This window comes from Podarcis raffonei, chromosome 8, assembly GCF_027172205.1.
Source record: "Podarcis raffonei isolate rPodRaf1 chromosome 8, rPodRaf1.pri, whole genome shotgun sequence".
NCBI lineage: Eukaryota > Metazoa > Chordata > Lepidosauria > Squamata > Lacertidae > Podarcis > Podarcis raffonei.
This window is the reverse complement of record NC_070609.1, coordinates 22,313,817-22,333,277: the sequence shown is the minus strand read 5'-3', so window position 1 is coordinate 22,333,277 and position 19,461 is coordinate 22,313,817. Positions and strand designations below refer to the sequence as shown.

Sequence of the window (19,461 nt, the reverse complement as noted above, 5' to 3'; positions counted from 1 at the left end):
GTCACCTTTGACTGGACTTAACCATCCAGGGGTCCTTTACCTTTTTTACCTAATATTATTACCATTACTATTACTATTATACCCCACCCGGTCAGATGGGGCAGGGAACCCACTGAGTTCTTCCTGGGTTGCAAACATATCCAGTGAATGTTATAATGAACTACTTGCATTTTGAAAGTGGGAACTGCCACAAAACACTGTAGTGTGGAGTGCTCCTGCTTAGGGTTCCAAACACCCCTGCCCTGTTCCAGAACACTCCATTCCATCCTCACCACCTGCAACATTCAGTCTGTATTCTGTGGGCACTGGCCAGCTTGTGGGAGGGTCTTTTCCCACTTAGATTTTTTTCTCCAAGCTCTTTTTGTACTTCTGCAAACCCTGATGACACCCCAAGCCTGTTGATGAATCACTCCTGACTGTGAATGGTGCTGTTTTTGGGATACAGAAGTCTCCAATCTTGGAGAACGAGTTACTTATTGTCCCTCTTTCTTTCCCTCTCTCCTCTGATGTCCCCTGGTGTCTCTGCCTCTTTGTTGCAGCAGCCCTAGCTACAAGCTCCCCAGGAGAATGGTACCTTTGGGGCTGGCCAGGGGGTGCTTCCCAGGCCCCTGTGGGGCAGTGTGAGGAGGAACCTCTCTTTGGAGCAAGGGGGGCAGCTCAGAGACCAGGGGCAGCAACTGCGGCTGCCCAGAGGACTCCCAGGGGAGGGGAGAGGAGGCTGAGGGAACACTCCACAAGGGAGGGTCTTCGAGAAAGGGTGAGAGGCTGCCAGCTTTGTAGGCAAGGGTCTCCTGAGCCCCACAGGGATGCCGCAGAAAGCATGTAGTTGGTTAAGGGAGCCGCATACTCAAAAAAGTTGAAAACCTCTGATACTGTATATGGGATCTGCTTAACATATCCACTTCCTTGCATTTCCAGTTAGGACTGGCAATATCCTCCATCGAAAACCCTGAAGAGCTGGTCAGTCCCGAGCTAGATGGACGAAGAGGCCACAGCTTTCCATTCTCCTCTTTATGCTTCCTTTAGAATGAGATGGGCCACAGACTGGATAAGCAAAGACACACACGAAAACCCTCTTTCTTGCCTCCAGCAAGGCCTGGGGCAACTGTGGCTCCCCTGATGGAACCAGGACACAGCCTAAATATTACACACACGCACACGCACACACGCATGTGGGAAAGGCTCGTTCTGAAATATGATAGAGACAGTAGTGCCAGTTTTGGGCTTCCTTCCAGGAACGGCTGGCTCTAATCAATATGTCTGGCCTGTTCAGCAAAACAGAATAGAAAAAAGAAGACGATTTGACAAAGGGCTTTCGTTTCACTTTCAAGAGCTGCTTTCATCACAGATACAGCTCCAGGACATGCTCCATGCATGTTTCAAATCTCTTCACAAAGGTGATTGTCCTAAAAGCTACAGTCCTTCTAAAGAGCATGTGACACAAGCCACCCCCCCCCCATAATCCAGAGGTGCATTCATGATTATTTGTGCTCATGATAGCACCAGGCTAGTTCTACGCAGTCCTGCTTTCCAAACTGTTGGTGCCTGCAAAGGTTTGGGGGCAGACACCCTGCTTGAATTGAAATCAGTGCATGCAGCTTCCTGTTGAAGCCCTGCAACATTTGTTTCAGTGGCAGTGGTGAGTTGCCCCACTTTTCTTGCACTCTAGCGCAAAAAGTGCCCCCTACAGATGGCAGCAATGCAGTAACACTGGGGAAGCACCACAGCACAACTAATGAATGTCTGGATGGTCCAGTATAAATCCATTGCTAATGCAATATTATTACATCAGAATACACTGGTCTGGAGGGGTCCAGGGACTCTCAGAAGTAAGATGTTCCTGGGCACATGTTAATCAAAAGTGTTCCAGTGTAGCCTCCCAAGTGCATCGGGTCACTGCTGCCTTCAGCTCTTGAGGCAGAGCTCAGCCATCATGGCTAGTAGCCATCAATAGCCCTCTCCTCCATGAATTTGTCCTATCTTCTTTTAAAACCATTCAAGTTGGTGGCCATCCCTGCCTCCTGTGGCAGGGAGTTCCATAGTTTAACTATGCATTGCATGAAGAAGTATTTTCTTTTATCTGTCCTGAAACTTCCAACATTCAGCTTCATTGGGTGTCCACAAGTTCTGGTCTTCTGAAAGAGGGATAAGTTTTCTCTCTCTGCACCATGCCAAATTTTATTAGCTTCTGTTGTGTCGAAAGCCTGTTTTGGGGGCCTAATCCAGCCTGCTGGTTGATTTAATCCGGCCCCAATGGCAGTATATGTCCTGGGGTAAAATCCTAAAAAATGCTCAACAACTTTGGGGTAAAATTGTAAAAAAAGCTCGACAACTTTGATCGGCCCTCATGCATGTTCACTTCATCAAATCTGGCCCTCTTTGAAAAAAGTTTGGGCAACTAAAAAGTCCCCAACATTGCAGCCTTTCTTCATAGGGGAGCCTCTCCCTCCTCTTTTCTGAACCTTTTCCAACTCTACAACGTCCTTTTGAGGCGAGGCAACCAGAACTATATACAGACCCACATTTTTAAGACCTTAAGTCTGCCTTCCCCAACTTGGTGCCTTCCAGAAGTTTGGAACGACAACTCCCATCAGTTGCAACCAGCCGCCACTCCAATCCTGCTGGCGCTTTTGCACCACACAGCCTCTCTGCCACCTCTTCCTCCTTGTAAGCAACAGCTGCCCACCTTCTGAGAAGATAGTATAGTGTTTCTGTCCCCCACCACAAAGAGAACTGCTTCTGGGTGTACCTTAGCGGCACAGCATCAGGTTCAGTCCCCAGCATCTCCAGGTGGGATTGGAAATGTAGCCTGGATATTATCTGCTGGTTGGTGCAGGCAATTCTGAGCTAGATTGACCAATGTACTTACTTGGTTTAAGGTAGATTCCTATGCTCCTTTGTTGACTGGGGGCCAATTGCCTTCCCCCCTTTTTATATATAATTTTTATCAAATTTTATGTTTTACAATTTAGAATATTCATTTGGACAACCTTAGTCTATCAATGACTTCCCTTCTTCTCTTTCTATGATTCATTTTGCATAGCATAAATCCCTGCATGTTTTATATAAACTAAACCAATCAGTATTCCATTGTTACTTCCATCAAAACTTATTTACACTACTGAATTTATCTTAAAGCTGCCAACGTTTTCAAGTGTACACAATTACACCCCCCCATATATTCAATAAACATTTTCCAATCTTCTTTAAATGAATGCTCTTCTTGTTCTCTTATTCTATAGGTTAGATCCGCAAGCTGCGCATATTCCAACAGTTTAAGTTGCCATTCTGGCCAAATGCCTTTCTGTGTAGCACTTTAGCCTGTTTACAAGCACTGAGGAGTGATGTCTGCCACTCCACAAAACATCAACCCTGTTGAAAATGACTTCCTTATGCCAGCATTAAGTAGGGAAGATGCAACTGACTGTGTGATTCTGCTAAAGATCTAAAACGCACAACAACATTTAGATATTTTGCCATCTGCTCAGTAACAAATGCATTGATCCCCTCAAGGAAGATACTCAGAAGGGTTTTTAAAGATTGATCAGGAAACCATCTTACATCCTCTTATTATGTGACTCTGGAGTGGCTACATGGACAGTATGTCTTACGTGGAACAGTGTGGTGTAGTGATTAGTATTGGATTAGGACCTGGGAGACCAGGGTTCAAATCCCCACTCAGTCAAGAAGCTCATGGGGTAACCTTGGGCCAGTCACTCACTCTCAGCCTAAACTACCTTGCAGGGCTGTTGTGAGGATACAATGAGGAGGAGGACACCAGGCATAGGCAAACTCAGCCCTCCAGATGTTTTGGGACTACAACTCCCATCATCCCTGACCACTGATCCTGTTAGCTAGGGATGATGAGAGTTGTCGTGCCAAAACATCTGGCAGGCCAAGATTGCCTGCGCCTGGTGCACCATCTTGAGCTCCTGGGAGGAAAGGTGGGATGAAAATGTAATAATACACAAAATATATATGCCCCATCCACACCCAACTTCCAGTGTGACACACTGGGGGTTTGGGCTGGGCCCTAAAATTAATGCATGGTATTAAACTAAGTTTTACTCAGAGTAGACCCGTTGAAATGAATAAGCATGACTATGTTAGGTCCATTAATTTCATAATTTACTTGCGTCTACTCTGAAGAAAACTTAGTTGAATTAGTTGAATAAACAGGTATTGATCCACAGCACTAAGGTCCCACCAGATTTTTCCTCCCTTCTACCCACTAGCATTCTCATTCCCTTGCAAACCTTCTCAGCTTTCCCCTAGATGCAAAGTAATTTGCTAAACAAAAGTGGAAAGTCAGCCATTCAGTCCCTTTCTGCCTTCCTAGTAAATAGAACAGCATGAGTCGACAAGGACAATAGAGATTTTTAAAAAGACTGGGAACCATTTATGTTGTATTTACGGAACCAGTGTAAAGAAATGGACTCACTAGTAGGTTTTGACTAAACACTTACAACTAACAAAGTAAATATAGAAGCTATAAAGATGAAGTTAAAAATGAGAAGAATATAACAATATTTAATTTAAAGAATATAATATTGAAGCACAGTATTGCAAGCAGAACAAGTTTATATGGGGGAGGAAAAGCCAGAAGGGGAAGTTGAGGGAAGTCATGGGGGGAGAGGGGGAAAGTGGGGAATTTAATTTGTTGTTACTTGTTACGATACGATTGTGATAAAAATGTAAAAACCAATAAAATTATTATGTATTTATTTTTTAAAAAGAACAGCATGCGTATTTTAGACTGGGGATTTAACCATTCAGTCCTTGCGGCATGTTCACATCCCACTAAAAGAAAGTCTTGCTCCTTGGGGAGGAAGGTGCACACGTTCCGAAAATATAAGAAAGAAACCGCCAAACCCCTCGATTTATACTGCACGGCAACGTTTCGGATTTCCCCGTCGGCCTGACGAGTCAATTCTGCTCGGCAACATCCGCACCAGCGAGAGGAGGAATGAATTTTCCCCAAATGGCCGTGGCACCTTCCTGTCACGCAAGCCACCTCCTGAACTCCCATCTCTATTTGACTGAGCAATCGCAGCGCAAAAATGATGGATGGAAAAGCCTTGGGTTGTCAGGCGGATCAGTGGTTCGAGAAGGGCATGCACTCGGTATGATTACAGAGGTAATTACCTGTGAAAGGTGTCCGACTTCCAGGTAAAAGCAGATGATGAATGCATTCCATCCAACCCAAAGCACGAGCCACACTGCATACTGGAGAGAAAGGGGCAGAGCGACAGTTAACAATATACTGTGGGGTGAGCTGCTCTGAAGACATGTTCTGGCTCTCCATCAGTCTGGTTTTTTGTGTGTGTTTTTTTCAGGGGGAGCCAGCATGGTGTAGTGGTTAGAGCAGGGGTCAGCAAACTTTTTCAGCAGGGGGCCGGTCCACTGTCCCTCAGACCTTGTGAGGGGCTGGACTATTTTTTTTTGGGGGGGGAGAGAACGAATTCCCATGCCCCACAAATAACCCAGAGATGCATTTTAAATAAAAGGACACATTCTACTCATGTAAAAACACGCTGATTCCCAAACCATCTGCAGGCTGGATTTAGAAGGCGATTGGGCCGGATCTGGCCCCCGGGCCTTAGGTTGCCTACCCATGGGTTAGAGTGTTGAACTGAGTCCTGGGAGACTGGGGTTCTAATCCCCACTCAGCTACAAAGCTCAGTGGGTGATCCTCGGGCATTCACTGCCTCTCACCCTAGCCTACCTCACAGGGTTGTAGCAACCGAAGATTGTGAACTTGGATAAGCTCAAGCAAGCCAGACTTCATCCATTAATGAACATCTGCCCCAGCCTTGTGTTGTAAGATCCAATGACCTTTCCCCGCTTCAAATCCCCACACAGATTATGTTTCTCATGAAGCGGCTACTGTATTGGCAAGTTTAAATATTTACCCTACTCCTTCCCTCAGGATCCATTGGTACTTGGAACCAGAACTCGGTGAGACTTTCTCTGGAGAGGAGAAACAATTTGTGTGGCTGTCCTCAGCACAGATCATGGGGAGACAGCACCCCCTAAGGACAAATCTGCAAGGATTTACCGTATTTTTCACTCTATAAGGCACACTTTCCCCCTCCTAAAAAGTAAGGGGGAATGTGTGTGTGTCTTATGGAGCGAATGCAGGCTGCACAGCTATCCCAGAAGCCAGAACAGCAAGAGGGATCGCTGCTTTCGCTGCGCAGCGATCCCTCTTGCTGTTCTGGCTTCTGGGATTCAGAATATTGTTTTTCTTGTTTTCCTCCTCCAAAAAATAGGTGCGTCTTATGGTCTGGTGCATCTTATAGAGCGAAAAATACGGTACTTCAGCTTGAATAGTGAACACTGCAACCCCAACTTTTGATTCCTCCACTTTCTGGTCTGGTGGGAACTGGAGTCCAAACCACTCTGAGATTGTTGCTTTTTTTTTTTACAGTCAGGAGATTATATATTTATTTCATAAAATGTATGTAACACCTGGAGCGCCACATATTCCCCATCTGGGGCTGTAGGAAGTCCAAACATCAGGGAGAGTGGGCACCAAAATGGCTATTCTTGGCTATCTATTGTACTTACCAGTATGAGATATTTGGATCTGTACTGAATGGTGCCAAAAACGCCCAGGATGACAGCCATGATGTGTAAAAAATTAGCCAGGATGGGCACCCACTGGTAACCCAGAAAGTCGAATATTTGCCTCTCCAGGGCTGCGATCTGTAAGAGAGGGAGAGGGGAAGGGTGAGGACAGAGCAGAGACTTACTCATTCTGCAGCATCTCTCAGAACATGCCCCTACCACATACACACGCCAAAAAAAGTAGCAAAGTTACAGGCACATAATTAATGAGAAATCCCACAGACTATTAGTTACAGACAGAGATGTTGGAGTGATTCATTGGCCAGTGTCGAGCAAATACATCACAGCGCAAGAGGATTCATTAGGAATGATCACGGTCTGAAGGGAGGTGTGAGCACAGGAAAGATATAAAAGGGTAAGCAAGATCAAAAGATGAGGGAAGCACTCCAATTACATGGGGAGGAAGGGAAGGAAATAGGGAGCTAATGCTTTGTATCTCTTGTGGAACCCCACCCACCCACCTTAGCAAACGGTTTCAGAAAGCAACAGGGGATATGGCCAAATGAATTTCAGTCATGACAAATGTAAGGTTCTGCACTTAGGCAGGAAGACGCAGCTGCAAAAATATAAGATGAGGGACACCTGTCTTGCCAGTAGTACATGTGAAAAGAATCTCGGGGTCTTAGTAGACCACAGGCTTAACATGAGTCAAAAGTGTGATGCAGCAATGATGCGTACTGAAGGGGTGTGGTCAGGACCAAATGTCATGCAACATAATACAGTGGTACCTCGGGTTAAGTACTTAATTCATTCTGGAGGTTCGTTCTTAACCTGAAACTGTTCTTAACCTGAAGCACCACTTTAGCTAATGGGGCTTCCTGCTGCTGCTGCGCCACCGGAGCACGATTTCTGTTCTCATTCTGAAGCAAAGTTCTTAACCTGAGGTACCATTTCTGGGTTAGCGGAGTCTGTAACCTGAAGCGTATGTAACCTGAAGCGTATGTAAACCCGAGGTACTACTGTACAGTGGTACCTTGGGTTACAGATGCTTCAGGTTACAGACTCCGCTAACCCAGAAATAGTACCTTGGGTTAAGAACTTTGCTTCAGGATGCGAACAGAAATTGCACAGCGGTAGTGCAATTGCAGTGGGAGGCCCCATTAGCTAAAGTGGTACCTCAGAACAGTTTCAGGTTAAGAACGGACCTCCAGAATGAATTAAGTTCTTAACCCGAGGTACCACTGTACTCACTTCTTCCAAAGACGGCATGGCAAGTTAGCTCAAAGCAGATGATAGCACAGGTTCAATATTTATTTAGTTAACTTGCTCCACTGAACATTTTCACAAATTATCTGTCTTACTGAATAAGATAGAACAGGTTGCATCTGCACAGGATTTGAAATTATTTTGTTTATTTCTGGAAGTGTTTTCACTTATGGAATTGTTTTCACTTACGAAATTGCTTTTAGTTGTATATGATATCATCTTTATACATGAAATTATGCTATTGTTTTTACTGCTGATCCTTTTATTGTGATATCACTCTGAGATATCTTATGAAAAGTGAATCACAAATGTAATTAGATAAACAACTGAAGTCCAATTCTCTAGTCCTTCATTACAGAGGAAGAACATTACAAAGGAAGAACTAGAGGGCTGACCTTTATTATCCATAAAAGATGAATACGTCAAAACCCAAAATGTATCACATTGCATCGCCTCTACAACCTACCCTGCTTCTTAATTGAATGGATTTCCAAGCCAGCTAACAATATGATAAAACAATCAATATAAAACGAGCAAGCAAATCAGAACAAAAACTCAATACTAGTTCAGTAAAGGTAAAGGTAAAGGGACCCCTGACCGTTAGGTCCAGTTGTGGCCGACTCTGGGGTTGCAGCGCTCATCTCTCTTTATTGGCCGACGTACAGCTTCCGGGTCATGTGGCCAGCATGACTAAGCTGCTTCTGGCAAACCAGAGCAGCGCACGGAAATGCCGTTTACCTTCCCGCCAGAGCGGTGCCTATTTATCTACTTGCACTTTGACTTGTGCTTTCGAACTGCTAGGTTGGCAGGAGCAGGGACCGAGCAACGGGAGCTCACCCCATCATGGGGATTCGAACCGCCAACCTTCTGATCGGCAAGCCCTAGGCTCTGTGGTTTAACCCACAGCGCTACCCGCGTCTAGTTCAGTATCACACACCAAACCCCATTTAAAAGCCAGAATCCCTAATTCAGCCTGGTAGCTCACTGGATGGCCTGGGACCAGTCAATGTCCCTCAGCCTAACTCACCTCACAGGATTGTTATGAGGATAAAAGGTAGAGGGGAGAAATATGTAAGGCCACCTTGAGCTACAAGGAAAAGCAAAGCAAAGAAGTCTGACAGATGGACAAAAGGGAGGGTTTTCAAAGACAAGGTGCCAGGACTGAAAGGTTGCCACCTGCTTCACTTGAGAAGATGGGACAACCACGAGCAAGGCCTCCAACACAAGCAAGATGTTTTTGAGGTCCACCAGGGAAGAGATGCTTCAGGCAAAACAAGTCACCAGAACCCACCCCAGGTCTCAGGTTTGGGTCCTGAAATCTCGGTGTCTCGGATGCTCCTGACTTGGCAACCCTAGGTACAATAATATATTTTAATAATAAAAAACCCTGTGATCTAGTCAATGCACCAACTCTATACTATTTTATGATGGCAAAGACAAAACTGTCTATTTCCTAAGCTGGGGACCATTGCAGATCTGTGGGTTGTATCTGCTCCCATCATACAAGGAAAAGCAAGTTGAAAATTACATTAACGAGTTTTATTCCAAAAGCTCTGAATGGCTGTGGAGAGGGTGGGGGCATCTGGCGTGGAGGTCTGTGTTCAATAGGGCCATTAAGAACCTAATTAGCCTAATCTGGAAGGTGAAGCCGCCTGCACCAGTGATTTATGGCCACTTGTCAAGCTGCTCTCCAGAGGATGGTTGGGTTAGAGGGGAGGGAGGGAGGGTACATGGAAGATTCTGGTTGTCAAAGTGGCTTAATGCAGCGGGCTGTAATGAACCGATGACAGGGACCCAAGGATCCCATTTCTATTTATGAGCAATAATTTTAAAAAGTATCAGAAGAACTAGTAAAAGGTAAAGGTAAAGGTACCCCTGCCCGTACGGGCCAGTCTTGCCAGACTCTAGGGTTGTGCGCTCATCTCACTCTATAGGCCGGGAGCCAGCGCTGTCCGCAGACACTTCCGGGTCACGTGGCCAGCGTGACAAGCTGCATCTGGCGAGCCAGTGCAGCACACGGAACACCGTTTACCTTCCCGCTAGTAAGCGGTCCCTATTTATCTACTTGCACCCGGGGGTGCTTTCGAACTGCTAGGTCCCAGCGCCAGCCAACCTAGCAGAAGAACTAGTAATATACAGAAAATTAAGGGTTGCATCCACTGCAGTGCCAACTGGGTTCTGCTGGCACAATGGGACTTCCGTTTTCTTTCCTCCCTGTGCAACCCCCAAAACTGCTCCAGAGAGTCCCCAAACCCTCCAGACATGATTTTGATGGTGTAGTGGGGGGGGGGCATCCTGGAGTAGATAGGATAGGAGCCCACAGAAGTCCTTTGCACCATTGCTGGCTATGGCCAAGCGCTACGTTTGTCTGATAACAGCAGCCAGGTCACTTACGTTTGTCTGATAACAGCAGCCAGGTCACTTATCCTTTCTAAAGTCTAGGCTGCCACTAGAGAGCAATGTAACTGCTATCTGCCTTCCAGATTTCACATCGACTACCTGTGTCAGGGCTGAGCCCAGAGTCAGGAATGAAGAGCTAAGTCAGCACCACAGGGGAAAACAGCAAGGGAAGGTCAAGGTGCATGCCAGACAAGGCCAGCACTAGACTTCAGGAGGCCCTCGCCATGGTGTTTGTTCTGCCCGCTTCCCAACCAGGTCAGGTATAGTCCTACCTGGACAATGGAACTATAAAATCAATACATTTCAAAGTTCTATGGGCTGGGGCATTACACGTTGAGTAACTTAAGATGGCGGCCAGTCACCAAGGATGGGAGCTGAACTTGGCTCCTATTAAAAAATGGCACAGTTTTCCACTGCTGAAAAGCATCCATGACCTTGGCCAAGAGGGCAGTACATTGGGCCTGTCAACTACCCAAGTTGGCTAACCGTTGGTTAAGTCAGAACCAAGGACACTGGAACACACCAGAAATCAGGAAGGCCTTGCTGCTCAGGTGAGGCTAAATTAAAACAGGAAGCCCTCTTAATGCTCCTTCCTGTCCAGAAGGACCCAAGAGGTCTGGTAGGTCCATGACCTGACGGCACTTCACTGAGAAGCTTGTCTCCTGCAGTTCAAAGGTTCGTCAAACAGTTCAACTGTCCACAGATTCTAGCAGTTCCTGACTGCAGACTTCCTTTGATACACAGCTTTCTACTGGTGGGCTTGTATTAGGACTCACTGTTGATGATCCACAGATGTCGCCTTGTGTCACCATCATCCTGTTACAAACTTTCATTTACCGATGGTCTGATAACTAGATACAAATAAACGAATCTGATCTACTTGGTTACATTGTTTGTCTTTGGAAGAATCATTGCTCAGTTGAGCCACAATCACACCATGCATTTTAAAGCACTCTGATACCACTTTGAACAGTTGCAGCTTCCCCCCAAAGAATCCTGGAAACTGCAGTTGTTAAGGGTGCTAAAAACTGTTAGGAGACCCATATTCCCTTCACAGCTACAATTCCCAGAGTTCCCTGGGAACAGGGATTGATTGCTGAACTACCCTGGGAATTGTAACTCTGGGAAGTGAATAGGGGCCAACTCTCAGCACTCTGAACAAACTACAGCTCCCAGAATTCTTTACGGGAAGTCATGATTTTTTTAAAGTGGCATCATAGTGCTTTAAATGTATGATGTGACTGTGGCCTTAGTCTATCAATGTTTACATTTAGATCTTGCCTTTTTCCCATAGAGGATGTCTGTGGGGTTCCCATTAAGGTGTTGACCAGACCTGCTTAGCTTCAGCAACATGGCTGTGTCATTGTCCTTTAGACCACACACTGGGACAAGCTTAATACAGCCTTTAGGACAGGAGAGAGTAGAAAGTGGATCAGAATCTCCTGGTACAGCTCTGTGTAGTTTGCAGTACATAGTCAAGAGCTTCTGATCCTCTGTTGTTTAACAGCAGCAACGATAAAAAACTTCCACCCTCTTTCCTAAATTAAAGTAAAGGGTAAAGGGACCCCTGACCATTAGGTCCAGTCGTGGCCGACTCTAGGGTTGTGGCGCTCATCTCACTTTATTGGCCAAGGGAGCCGGCGTACAGCTTCCAGGTCATGTGGCCAGCATGACTAAGCTGCTTCTGGTGAACCAGAGCAGCGCATGGAAACGCAGTTTACCTTCCTGCCGGAGCGGTACCTATTTATCTACTTGCACTTTGACGTGCTTTTGAACTGCTAGGTTGGCAGGAGCAGGGACTGAGTAACGGGAGCTCACCCCGTCGCGGGGGTTCGAACCGCTGACCTTCTGATCGACAAGTCCTAGGCTCTATGGTTTAACCCACAGCGCCACCCGCATCCCCTTTCCTAAATTAGCCTGCTGGAAAAAACATGGAGGGGAAAAACAGGAGTGGATTTCTGTAAAAGAGAACTATAAGCCTGGTTATGGGACTGAAAACTAACTCCTGTGTTGAACATGAGCTCTCATAGAGGCAATTCTGTAATTCTCTCCTTCTGTCTTTCTCTCTCATCCCTCAAGCAACTATTGTGCAGCTGGCTTTGGTTGAAAGAACTTGAAATTCTAGGGTGGGGGGAGCAAAACCTGCAAGGCCTGAAGTCTGCCTCTCATTGTTTAAGGATGTTGAAATAGACCCGGAGCTTACAACTTTGTAATTCACAATTTCATAAACTAGCAGTTAGCTTGTTTTTGTGCTTTGAAGGCATTTCAGGTCCCTGCAAGTTGACAGCTGATTGCTAAATGTTCCAGAGAGGAGCAGCTTAGCAGCTCTGCTTGGTATAAATCATCGGTACCAGTACGAAGATGGGGAGGTCAAGTCAGATCTGAGTGAGTGTATGATTCAGGGGCTTCTACACCTGTCTAATGGGTTGCCCAGGCAGGCAGAAGCTCAGCTCAAACCACAGACTGAAAGAATGCAATAAGCTCTGAAGTTAAGAGGTGTGTGTGTGTGTGTGTGTGTGTGTGTGTGTGTGTGTGTTGTGTGTGTACATAAGTGTTCTGCTAGATCAAAGCCATTACTGCAACAAACCAGCTTCAGTTTCTGCTTACGACAGTACAAAATGGCCATATAAACAATAATTAGCAGAGTCCTGAGATAACATAGTATTGGCAGTGGGAACGGGGGAGAGTTGTAAACTACAAATCCAAATCCAAACTCTACAGAAACAGAAACCAAGGGAATTTTAAAACAGTTGTTCATTGCTGGGATGCTTTGCCAATGCATTTCCATAATTTGATTTCCCATCACACCAGTTCTCAATGTTTGAAGACTGGAAGCAACATACATGAATGGAGCCCATTGGGGGAAAAATGTTAGAGGCAATGCTAGATCCATGGCATGTGGACTTTCTACATTATGGGTTGGACACAAAGATTCCCTTCTCCTAATTGAAAAAGGCCTCCTGTCAGATGAAGGAAACCCTCAAATTGCAGGACTCTGTTCTCGTATATATGAGAGTACTCCAAGAACAATGCTACTACAGATGAGCAGTAGAGAAAGAAGATGCGGACATCTCTACTATAGGGTTAAGGAACCTAGTGTTTGCCCTCCAGATGTTGTTGGACTTCAACTCCCAGCAGCCCAGCCAGAATGACCAATGATTAGGAATTATGGGAGTTGCAGCCCAACAGCATGTTGACTCCCTGGTGCTGCTCTACAGTTTACCTAACCTGTGTGATTCTCAAGTCATAAGCCTGCCTTTGCATAACAGGCATGCATAGGCCTTTGATGGAAGAGCAGCAGCTCATATTTTGCATGCTAAACTGTACAAGGCCCAGTTCCTGGCATGCCCAGGGATAGCTGAAAAAGATGCCTGTCTGAAACCCTAAGCTTCTGCCAGTCAAAGCCCTTGATGCTGCAATACAGTCAACCAGCCACTTTGTCTAAAACTCCAAGTCCATTTGTTATTCCATGTCCATGCTATCGCTACTGCTCAGCACCAGAGCAACCTTGAGATTAATTGCACCCCAATGGACTATTATCCTTGAGCTGTGCTATTTCATTTGCCATATGCCTTGGGCTCGGTGGGGGATTTCATTTAATTAAACTGCACTGGAACTGACATTTCCAAAGCAACAAACCTTCTGGAGCCACCAAAGAGATGCCATGTGCAGTCTCAGCCTCCAAAAACTCTGCTCAACAGGGGTGGCATTAACCCTCAAACTGCCTCACCAGAGCCCCAGCAATCTAACAGGAAGGAAGTTCACTAATAAGAGCTGGAACATGATGATATGCAAGCCCAGCCCTTACCCAGTCCTGTTCAATGTATACATGAGGCTGTTGAGCAAAATGATATGATTTGAAGTGAATTACCATTCCTTTGCTGATACATTGCTTTCCTCCTGAAACACCAGTGTCACAGTCTTGGTTCTAGTTCTAAAGCAGCCTTCCCCAATCTTATGCCCTCCAGATGTTTTGGACTACAACTGCTATCACCCCTGACCATTGGAAGTGCTGGTGGGGGCTGATGGGAATCATGATCCAGGCCATCTGGAGGTCTACAGGTTGGTAAGATGATGAAAGCTGAACCCAAAACAAAGATCATCAGATCTTATGACAGGAGGCTGGGACTGATATTCATTAATTGACTCAGTTTGGCTTCTTTGAGTTTATCCAACTTCACAATCTGGGGTTGCTGCTAGGGATGAGCAAATCAGTTTTATAATTCTACTTTCATACTGACGTGAACTCTCTCAGCTTTACCACTTTCCACTAATGTTTTGTAAATGCATTTATTACATCTGCATATGATCACTTCATTCAGTACACTAGATGCCACTGTTGTGCATTCTGTGAAACTCTGAATGTACATCACAATATTCAGATGCCCCTTAGCTTATTTTTAATACATTGTGACCCACGCTGAGCACTTGGAAATAAACAAAGAGTAACAGTTTGATGTTCTAATCTGGCTGATATAGGCTTCCCTTTGTCAGCCTTTATAGAGGAGGTGATATTCAGGAACCTCCATCAATTGAGGGGGTGAAACTGACCGGAATTCTGCTTTTGGCCAAACCTCTCTGTGACACCCCGAAGAAAATAGGAGATCAGGCAAAACCCTTCACCACTCTTTTGAGTCCCTGTTAGTCAATGCCCCAGCTAAATATATTATGCTGATGCAAAAATACTTTGGATATTGCTGTTATTATGACACAATTAAAAGGCTGGGGGCTTCATTGTCACCCAAGCAAAGGGAGAGTCCACGCTTGTACACATGCTGCAAACCAGTTTTCTCAAAGCAGGAAATTAGGTTTGTCTGGCATGATTTGTTCTTAATAAATCTATGCTGGCTACTGATAATAATCCCTCTGTTTCCGCAGGGCGATTACCAGTTAATTGTTTTTATTTGCACTATCATTTTTGCAACGGGGTGTCCTACAGCTGGTTCGTACATGGCATTAAACGATCTTTTAATATAAACTATGCTTTAAGCAAGCACGAGCGCTCTGCTTCTGCCCTGGCTCTTGACCGCATCATGCAAGAGAGGAGAGGTGAAGCTCCTGTTTTGAGCTTCTGTGACTCCTGAGCCTGAAGCCACCTAGAGTGGCTGGGGCAATCCAGTCAGATAGGCGGGGTATAAATAAATAAATTACTTATTGTTATTATGGAATAGGGCATCAATGTTTTCATGGGAGAAATGTTGGGAGGGTATGGAGCTTGCTGCCAGTCAGCATTTATAATATTGTACTAAATGGTCATGAGTGGAAGTCACACTTGCCTTATGCCGGAAAGACCCTCCTAGAAGATGCAAACGGATTGCTTAATTTGATTTAAATTAAGGTGTCTATATTTCCTGATTATCACTTTCTTTAGTAACTGCACTTAAGCCGCTGACAATTAAGCTTCCCTTAACTTGCAGGTGACGTTTATTCATGCATGAATACTAATGTGCTCATGCATTAATGCAACGGGTCCTAGACAAGCAAGCAGCAAGGATGCTCCCCTCTTTCACCTTGAGGACTCAAGTTGAACATATGAAGCTATGCTATACACTGAGGTCCATTTTTATCTATTCAAGATGGGCAAGTATATCTCCAAGGACTTTCTGAGCCCTGCTACCTGTGACCCTTTGCTCAGGGACAGGGCACCTGTGGCTCTCCAATGTTGGATTACAACTCCTATCAGTCCCAGCCAGCATGGCCAATGGGAGTTGTGCAAGGGCTGCCAACATAGCATCAGTGTGCCTACCAGCACCTCCTATGGTGCAAGCAAACAGTCTCTTTCGATATCCCCTCAGAAATCCAGGGTGCACAAGAGACTGAATGCTCTTCTTAGCTCCCATCTGCACTGGTTCAGCCTCTCCTGCATTGAACACGTGCCCCTAAAGCAAGCCCACATCGTTTTGTGGTTCTGCCATGTGGTAGCCATTTTGTGGTACGTCACACACACACACGTCAGCCATTTTGTGCTGCGCCACAGCCTATGCTGGGTTGGCAAACCTCCCACCCTTGCCTCAGCAATCCCACAGCACTTCCCACAACAGTTGGCTATGGCGAAGTTAAAAACCAATTACTTGATTAAGGTAATTAAAATTTATGCTCTAATTAATCTTGTCAATGGAGGTGGGGATTTTTTTTTTTTAACAACGTCCTTTAAATATCACAACCTATAATATATATTTAAAAACAACTACTACTACTATTACTGGTAACAGGCACCACATCAGAAGAGATATTCTATGCTGTGTGAGAGAAAATGTGTTCCTCTTCTAAGGCCACCTCCACACTATATATTTAAAGCACTATGATACGACTTTAAACACTCACGATTTACACCAAACAATTCTGGGAGCTGTAGTTTAAGAGTTATTGGGAGACGCCTTGTCCCCACACAGGGCTACAACTCTCAATAGTGCATTAGCAATCAATCCCTCTTCACAGGGAACTTTGGGAACTTTAGTTCTGAGTGGAATAGAGGTCTCCTAACAGCTCCCAGCACCTGTAACAAACTACAACTCCCAGAATTCTTCGGAGGAAGCCATGACTGTTTAAAGTACCATATTTTTCTGTGTAAAACACTCCCCCATGTATAAGATGCCCCCTATTTTTGGGGACTCCAAATTAAGAAAATGGGGGGAGATTGCCCGGAGTTTAGGGGGGAATGCAGAAATTCACTCACCCACATGACCTGCACTGCCACTAGCACGCATTGCAATAGCCGCTTATCATCTGGCCACTCATCGGCAGAAGCAGCCAATCACCCACCAAATTACTGCAGCAACAGCCAATCAACACCAGCCCTTGAAGCAGCCACCAATAACACGCCCAATAGCCACTGACAATCTCCGGCTCATGGCAGCAGCCAGTCACACATGTCCCCTATGCACTATCCCGTGTATAAGATGACCCCAAATTTTTTACCTTATTTCTAAATAAAGAAAACCTTGTCTTATACACGGAAAGGATGGTAGTACTTTAAATGAATGGTGTGACTGCAGTCGTAAGCCTCAATCCTATACCCACCTTGTTCCTATTGATTTATTCATAAAGATATTTGTATACGACCATGTCATAAAAGATTTGTCAGAGCAGGTTTTTTCCCCCCACTAGTAGGAACATAAACCTATACAATAAAAACCATTAAAGAAGGTTTTTTTGGGGGGGAAACATCAATTAACTGTTGTGGAAATAAATGAAATGTGTGTGTGTTGGCGGGGGGACACATTCTGTGGAAAAAATAAAGCCCCGGGGTGGGGGTGGGAGGGAATTCCTGCTTGGGAAGTTGTCCACTGCCACCACCCCTTCACTGCGCCTGACGATAGTGACCCGTGGTACCAGCAAGCATGTGTACACACACACGCACTTGACATCGACGTGCAGACAAAGGCCCTTTGTGTGCTCGGAGAAGTGGGCTGCAGCCTACACACTCCAAGTATAATGATCAAAGGGCTCCCGGCTCCCCCTGCCCCAGCCGCGTCTGCAGAGGATCCGTGCCCTCTCTGCTGCCTTTTGTTCGCCTCTTTGAATTAAATATAATTAGCTGCGGCAGCCTGCAGAAAGATATTCGGTTTGTATTTGCACAGGGAGATTCTTACTGATCCAGCCCTCCCTCCTTCCCTCTGAAGTAAGATGGTGTGTGTGTGTGTGTGTGTGTGTGTGTGTGTGTATTCAGCCTGCTTTTCTTCCACAAAACTTTGGTGAGGTCTGCCCATATCTGTCCTTAAGAACATAGGAAGATGCCTGGCATTGAGTCAGACCATTCGTGCATGCAGCTTAATGTTGTCTATGCTAGTGGTCTCCAACTGGTCCATTCTCAAGATGCACCTCTGACTCACAATCTACAAAGTGGGACTCCCTTTTCACATTTTTAATTTCAGTTTATACTTACCATATTTTTCTGTGTATAAGATGCCCCCCCCCATGTATAAGACACCCCCTATTTTGGGGGACTCCAAGTTTAGAAAATGGCGGGAGATTGCCCAGAGTCGTTGAGCTTTTGGGGGGTGGGGCACAGAGCTGTCCAGCTTTTTTTTAGGGGAGATTGCACGCATCGGAAAAGCCACCTATCATATGTCCCTTTACCGACAGAAGACGCCAATTGCCCGCCCAATTGCCGCAGTGACAGCCAATCAACATCAGCCCCGATAACATGCCCAATAGCCACTGACAATCTCTGGCTTGCGACAGCAACCAATCCCACGCTCCCCCATGCACTATCCATGTATAAGACAACCTCCAATTTTTAACATAATTTTAAAAGAAAAAAGCCTCGTCTTATACACTGAAAAGTACGGTAATAATGCTAATAAGGCACACTGTTAATCCTAAAACGGCAATTCACGGAGCAGTGTACCTTATGTATTACTACTAAGCCGAAAGGAGCGGTTTTACACTTAGCAGACAGGGTGAAAAGCTACTGGAAACCAGTGGTTTTGCCTTCTGGAAGAAGTCTTTAAAGCCATAGAAATAGACTAGAAAGTGAATAGAGTGCCCTTGCTACATACGGAGGTATACCTTTAGTGAGGTATCAATACAGGAACGTGGGGCATGTGGTTGGCCAGAAATAAGCATTTTATTTTTAAAAGGGCCCATGCCTTTCTCCTGCCTTATTGCAGCACTCAAGGAAAACGATAAAATTCGTGTTTCACCAGAACACGTCTTAACCCAGACATCGCATGTAGTTCTTCTCCTTTGGTCTAATCAGCTTTAGCTGGAATCCAAGATGGCAGCACAAACTGCACTGTAACCCACCTGCTGTAGCTTTGCTACCCACTTGTGTTTCCCAACCGATTGAAGACTTATGGTCTACACCAATTGGCAGTGGCTCTACAGGATTTCAGACAATATTCTCTCCCAGCCCCACGTGGAGATGCCTGGGATTGAACTTGGGACCTTCAGCCCCCAAAGCAGATGCTTTGCCACAGAGCTACAGATGTTCTTTAGTGAGCATTTGTTCTAATTTGTTAGCAGGGAGGTTATACAACAATGAGCGTTCATTCTTATTTGCCTGCAGGGTGTTTATACATTTTCCCATTAGTTATCCCACCTGTTTCAAAGCATTTCCCTGTCACTTTCCTAACTGCAGAACATCTTGTCTGATTTTAAAGTGGACTTAAAAAAAAAAGAAGCACTTTGATCCACTCCCATCTCTTGCGGGGGCGCAGTTAGTGCCAGCACCGTCCGTTAAGAGTTTGGGTGTAATCTTCGACACCTCCCTTTCCATCCATG

The 19,461-nt window shown here is 45.4% G+C and overlaps 1 protein-coding gene across 3 annotated transcripts in view; it reads right to left on the bottom strand.

Annotated features, from left to right (window-relative positions):
- NKAIN1 (sodium/potassium transporting ATPase interacting 1) overlaps positions 1–19,461 on the bottom strand; it is a 57,552-nt gene that overhangs the window by 9,531 nt on the left and 28,560 nt on the right. For all 3 annotated transcript variants that reach the window (XR_008331725.1, XM_053398489.1, XM_053398490.1), the window contains exons 2-3: positions 6,571–6,708; positions 5,146–5,226 (exon numbers count right to left, since the gene is read on the bottom strand). Coding sequence is in view for 2 of the 3 variants with exons in the window: in XM_053398489.1 (XP_053254464.1) it covers positions 5,146–5,226; positions 6,571–6,708 (219 nt within the window). In the remaining variant the exon portion in view is untranslated. The remainder of the gene's footprint in view (positions 1–5,145; positions 5,227–6,570; positions 6,709–19,461) is intronic.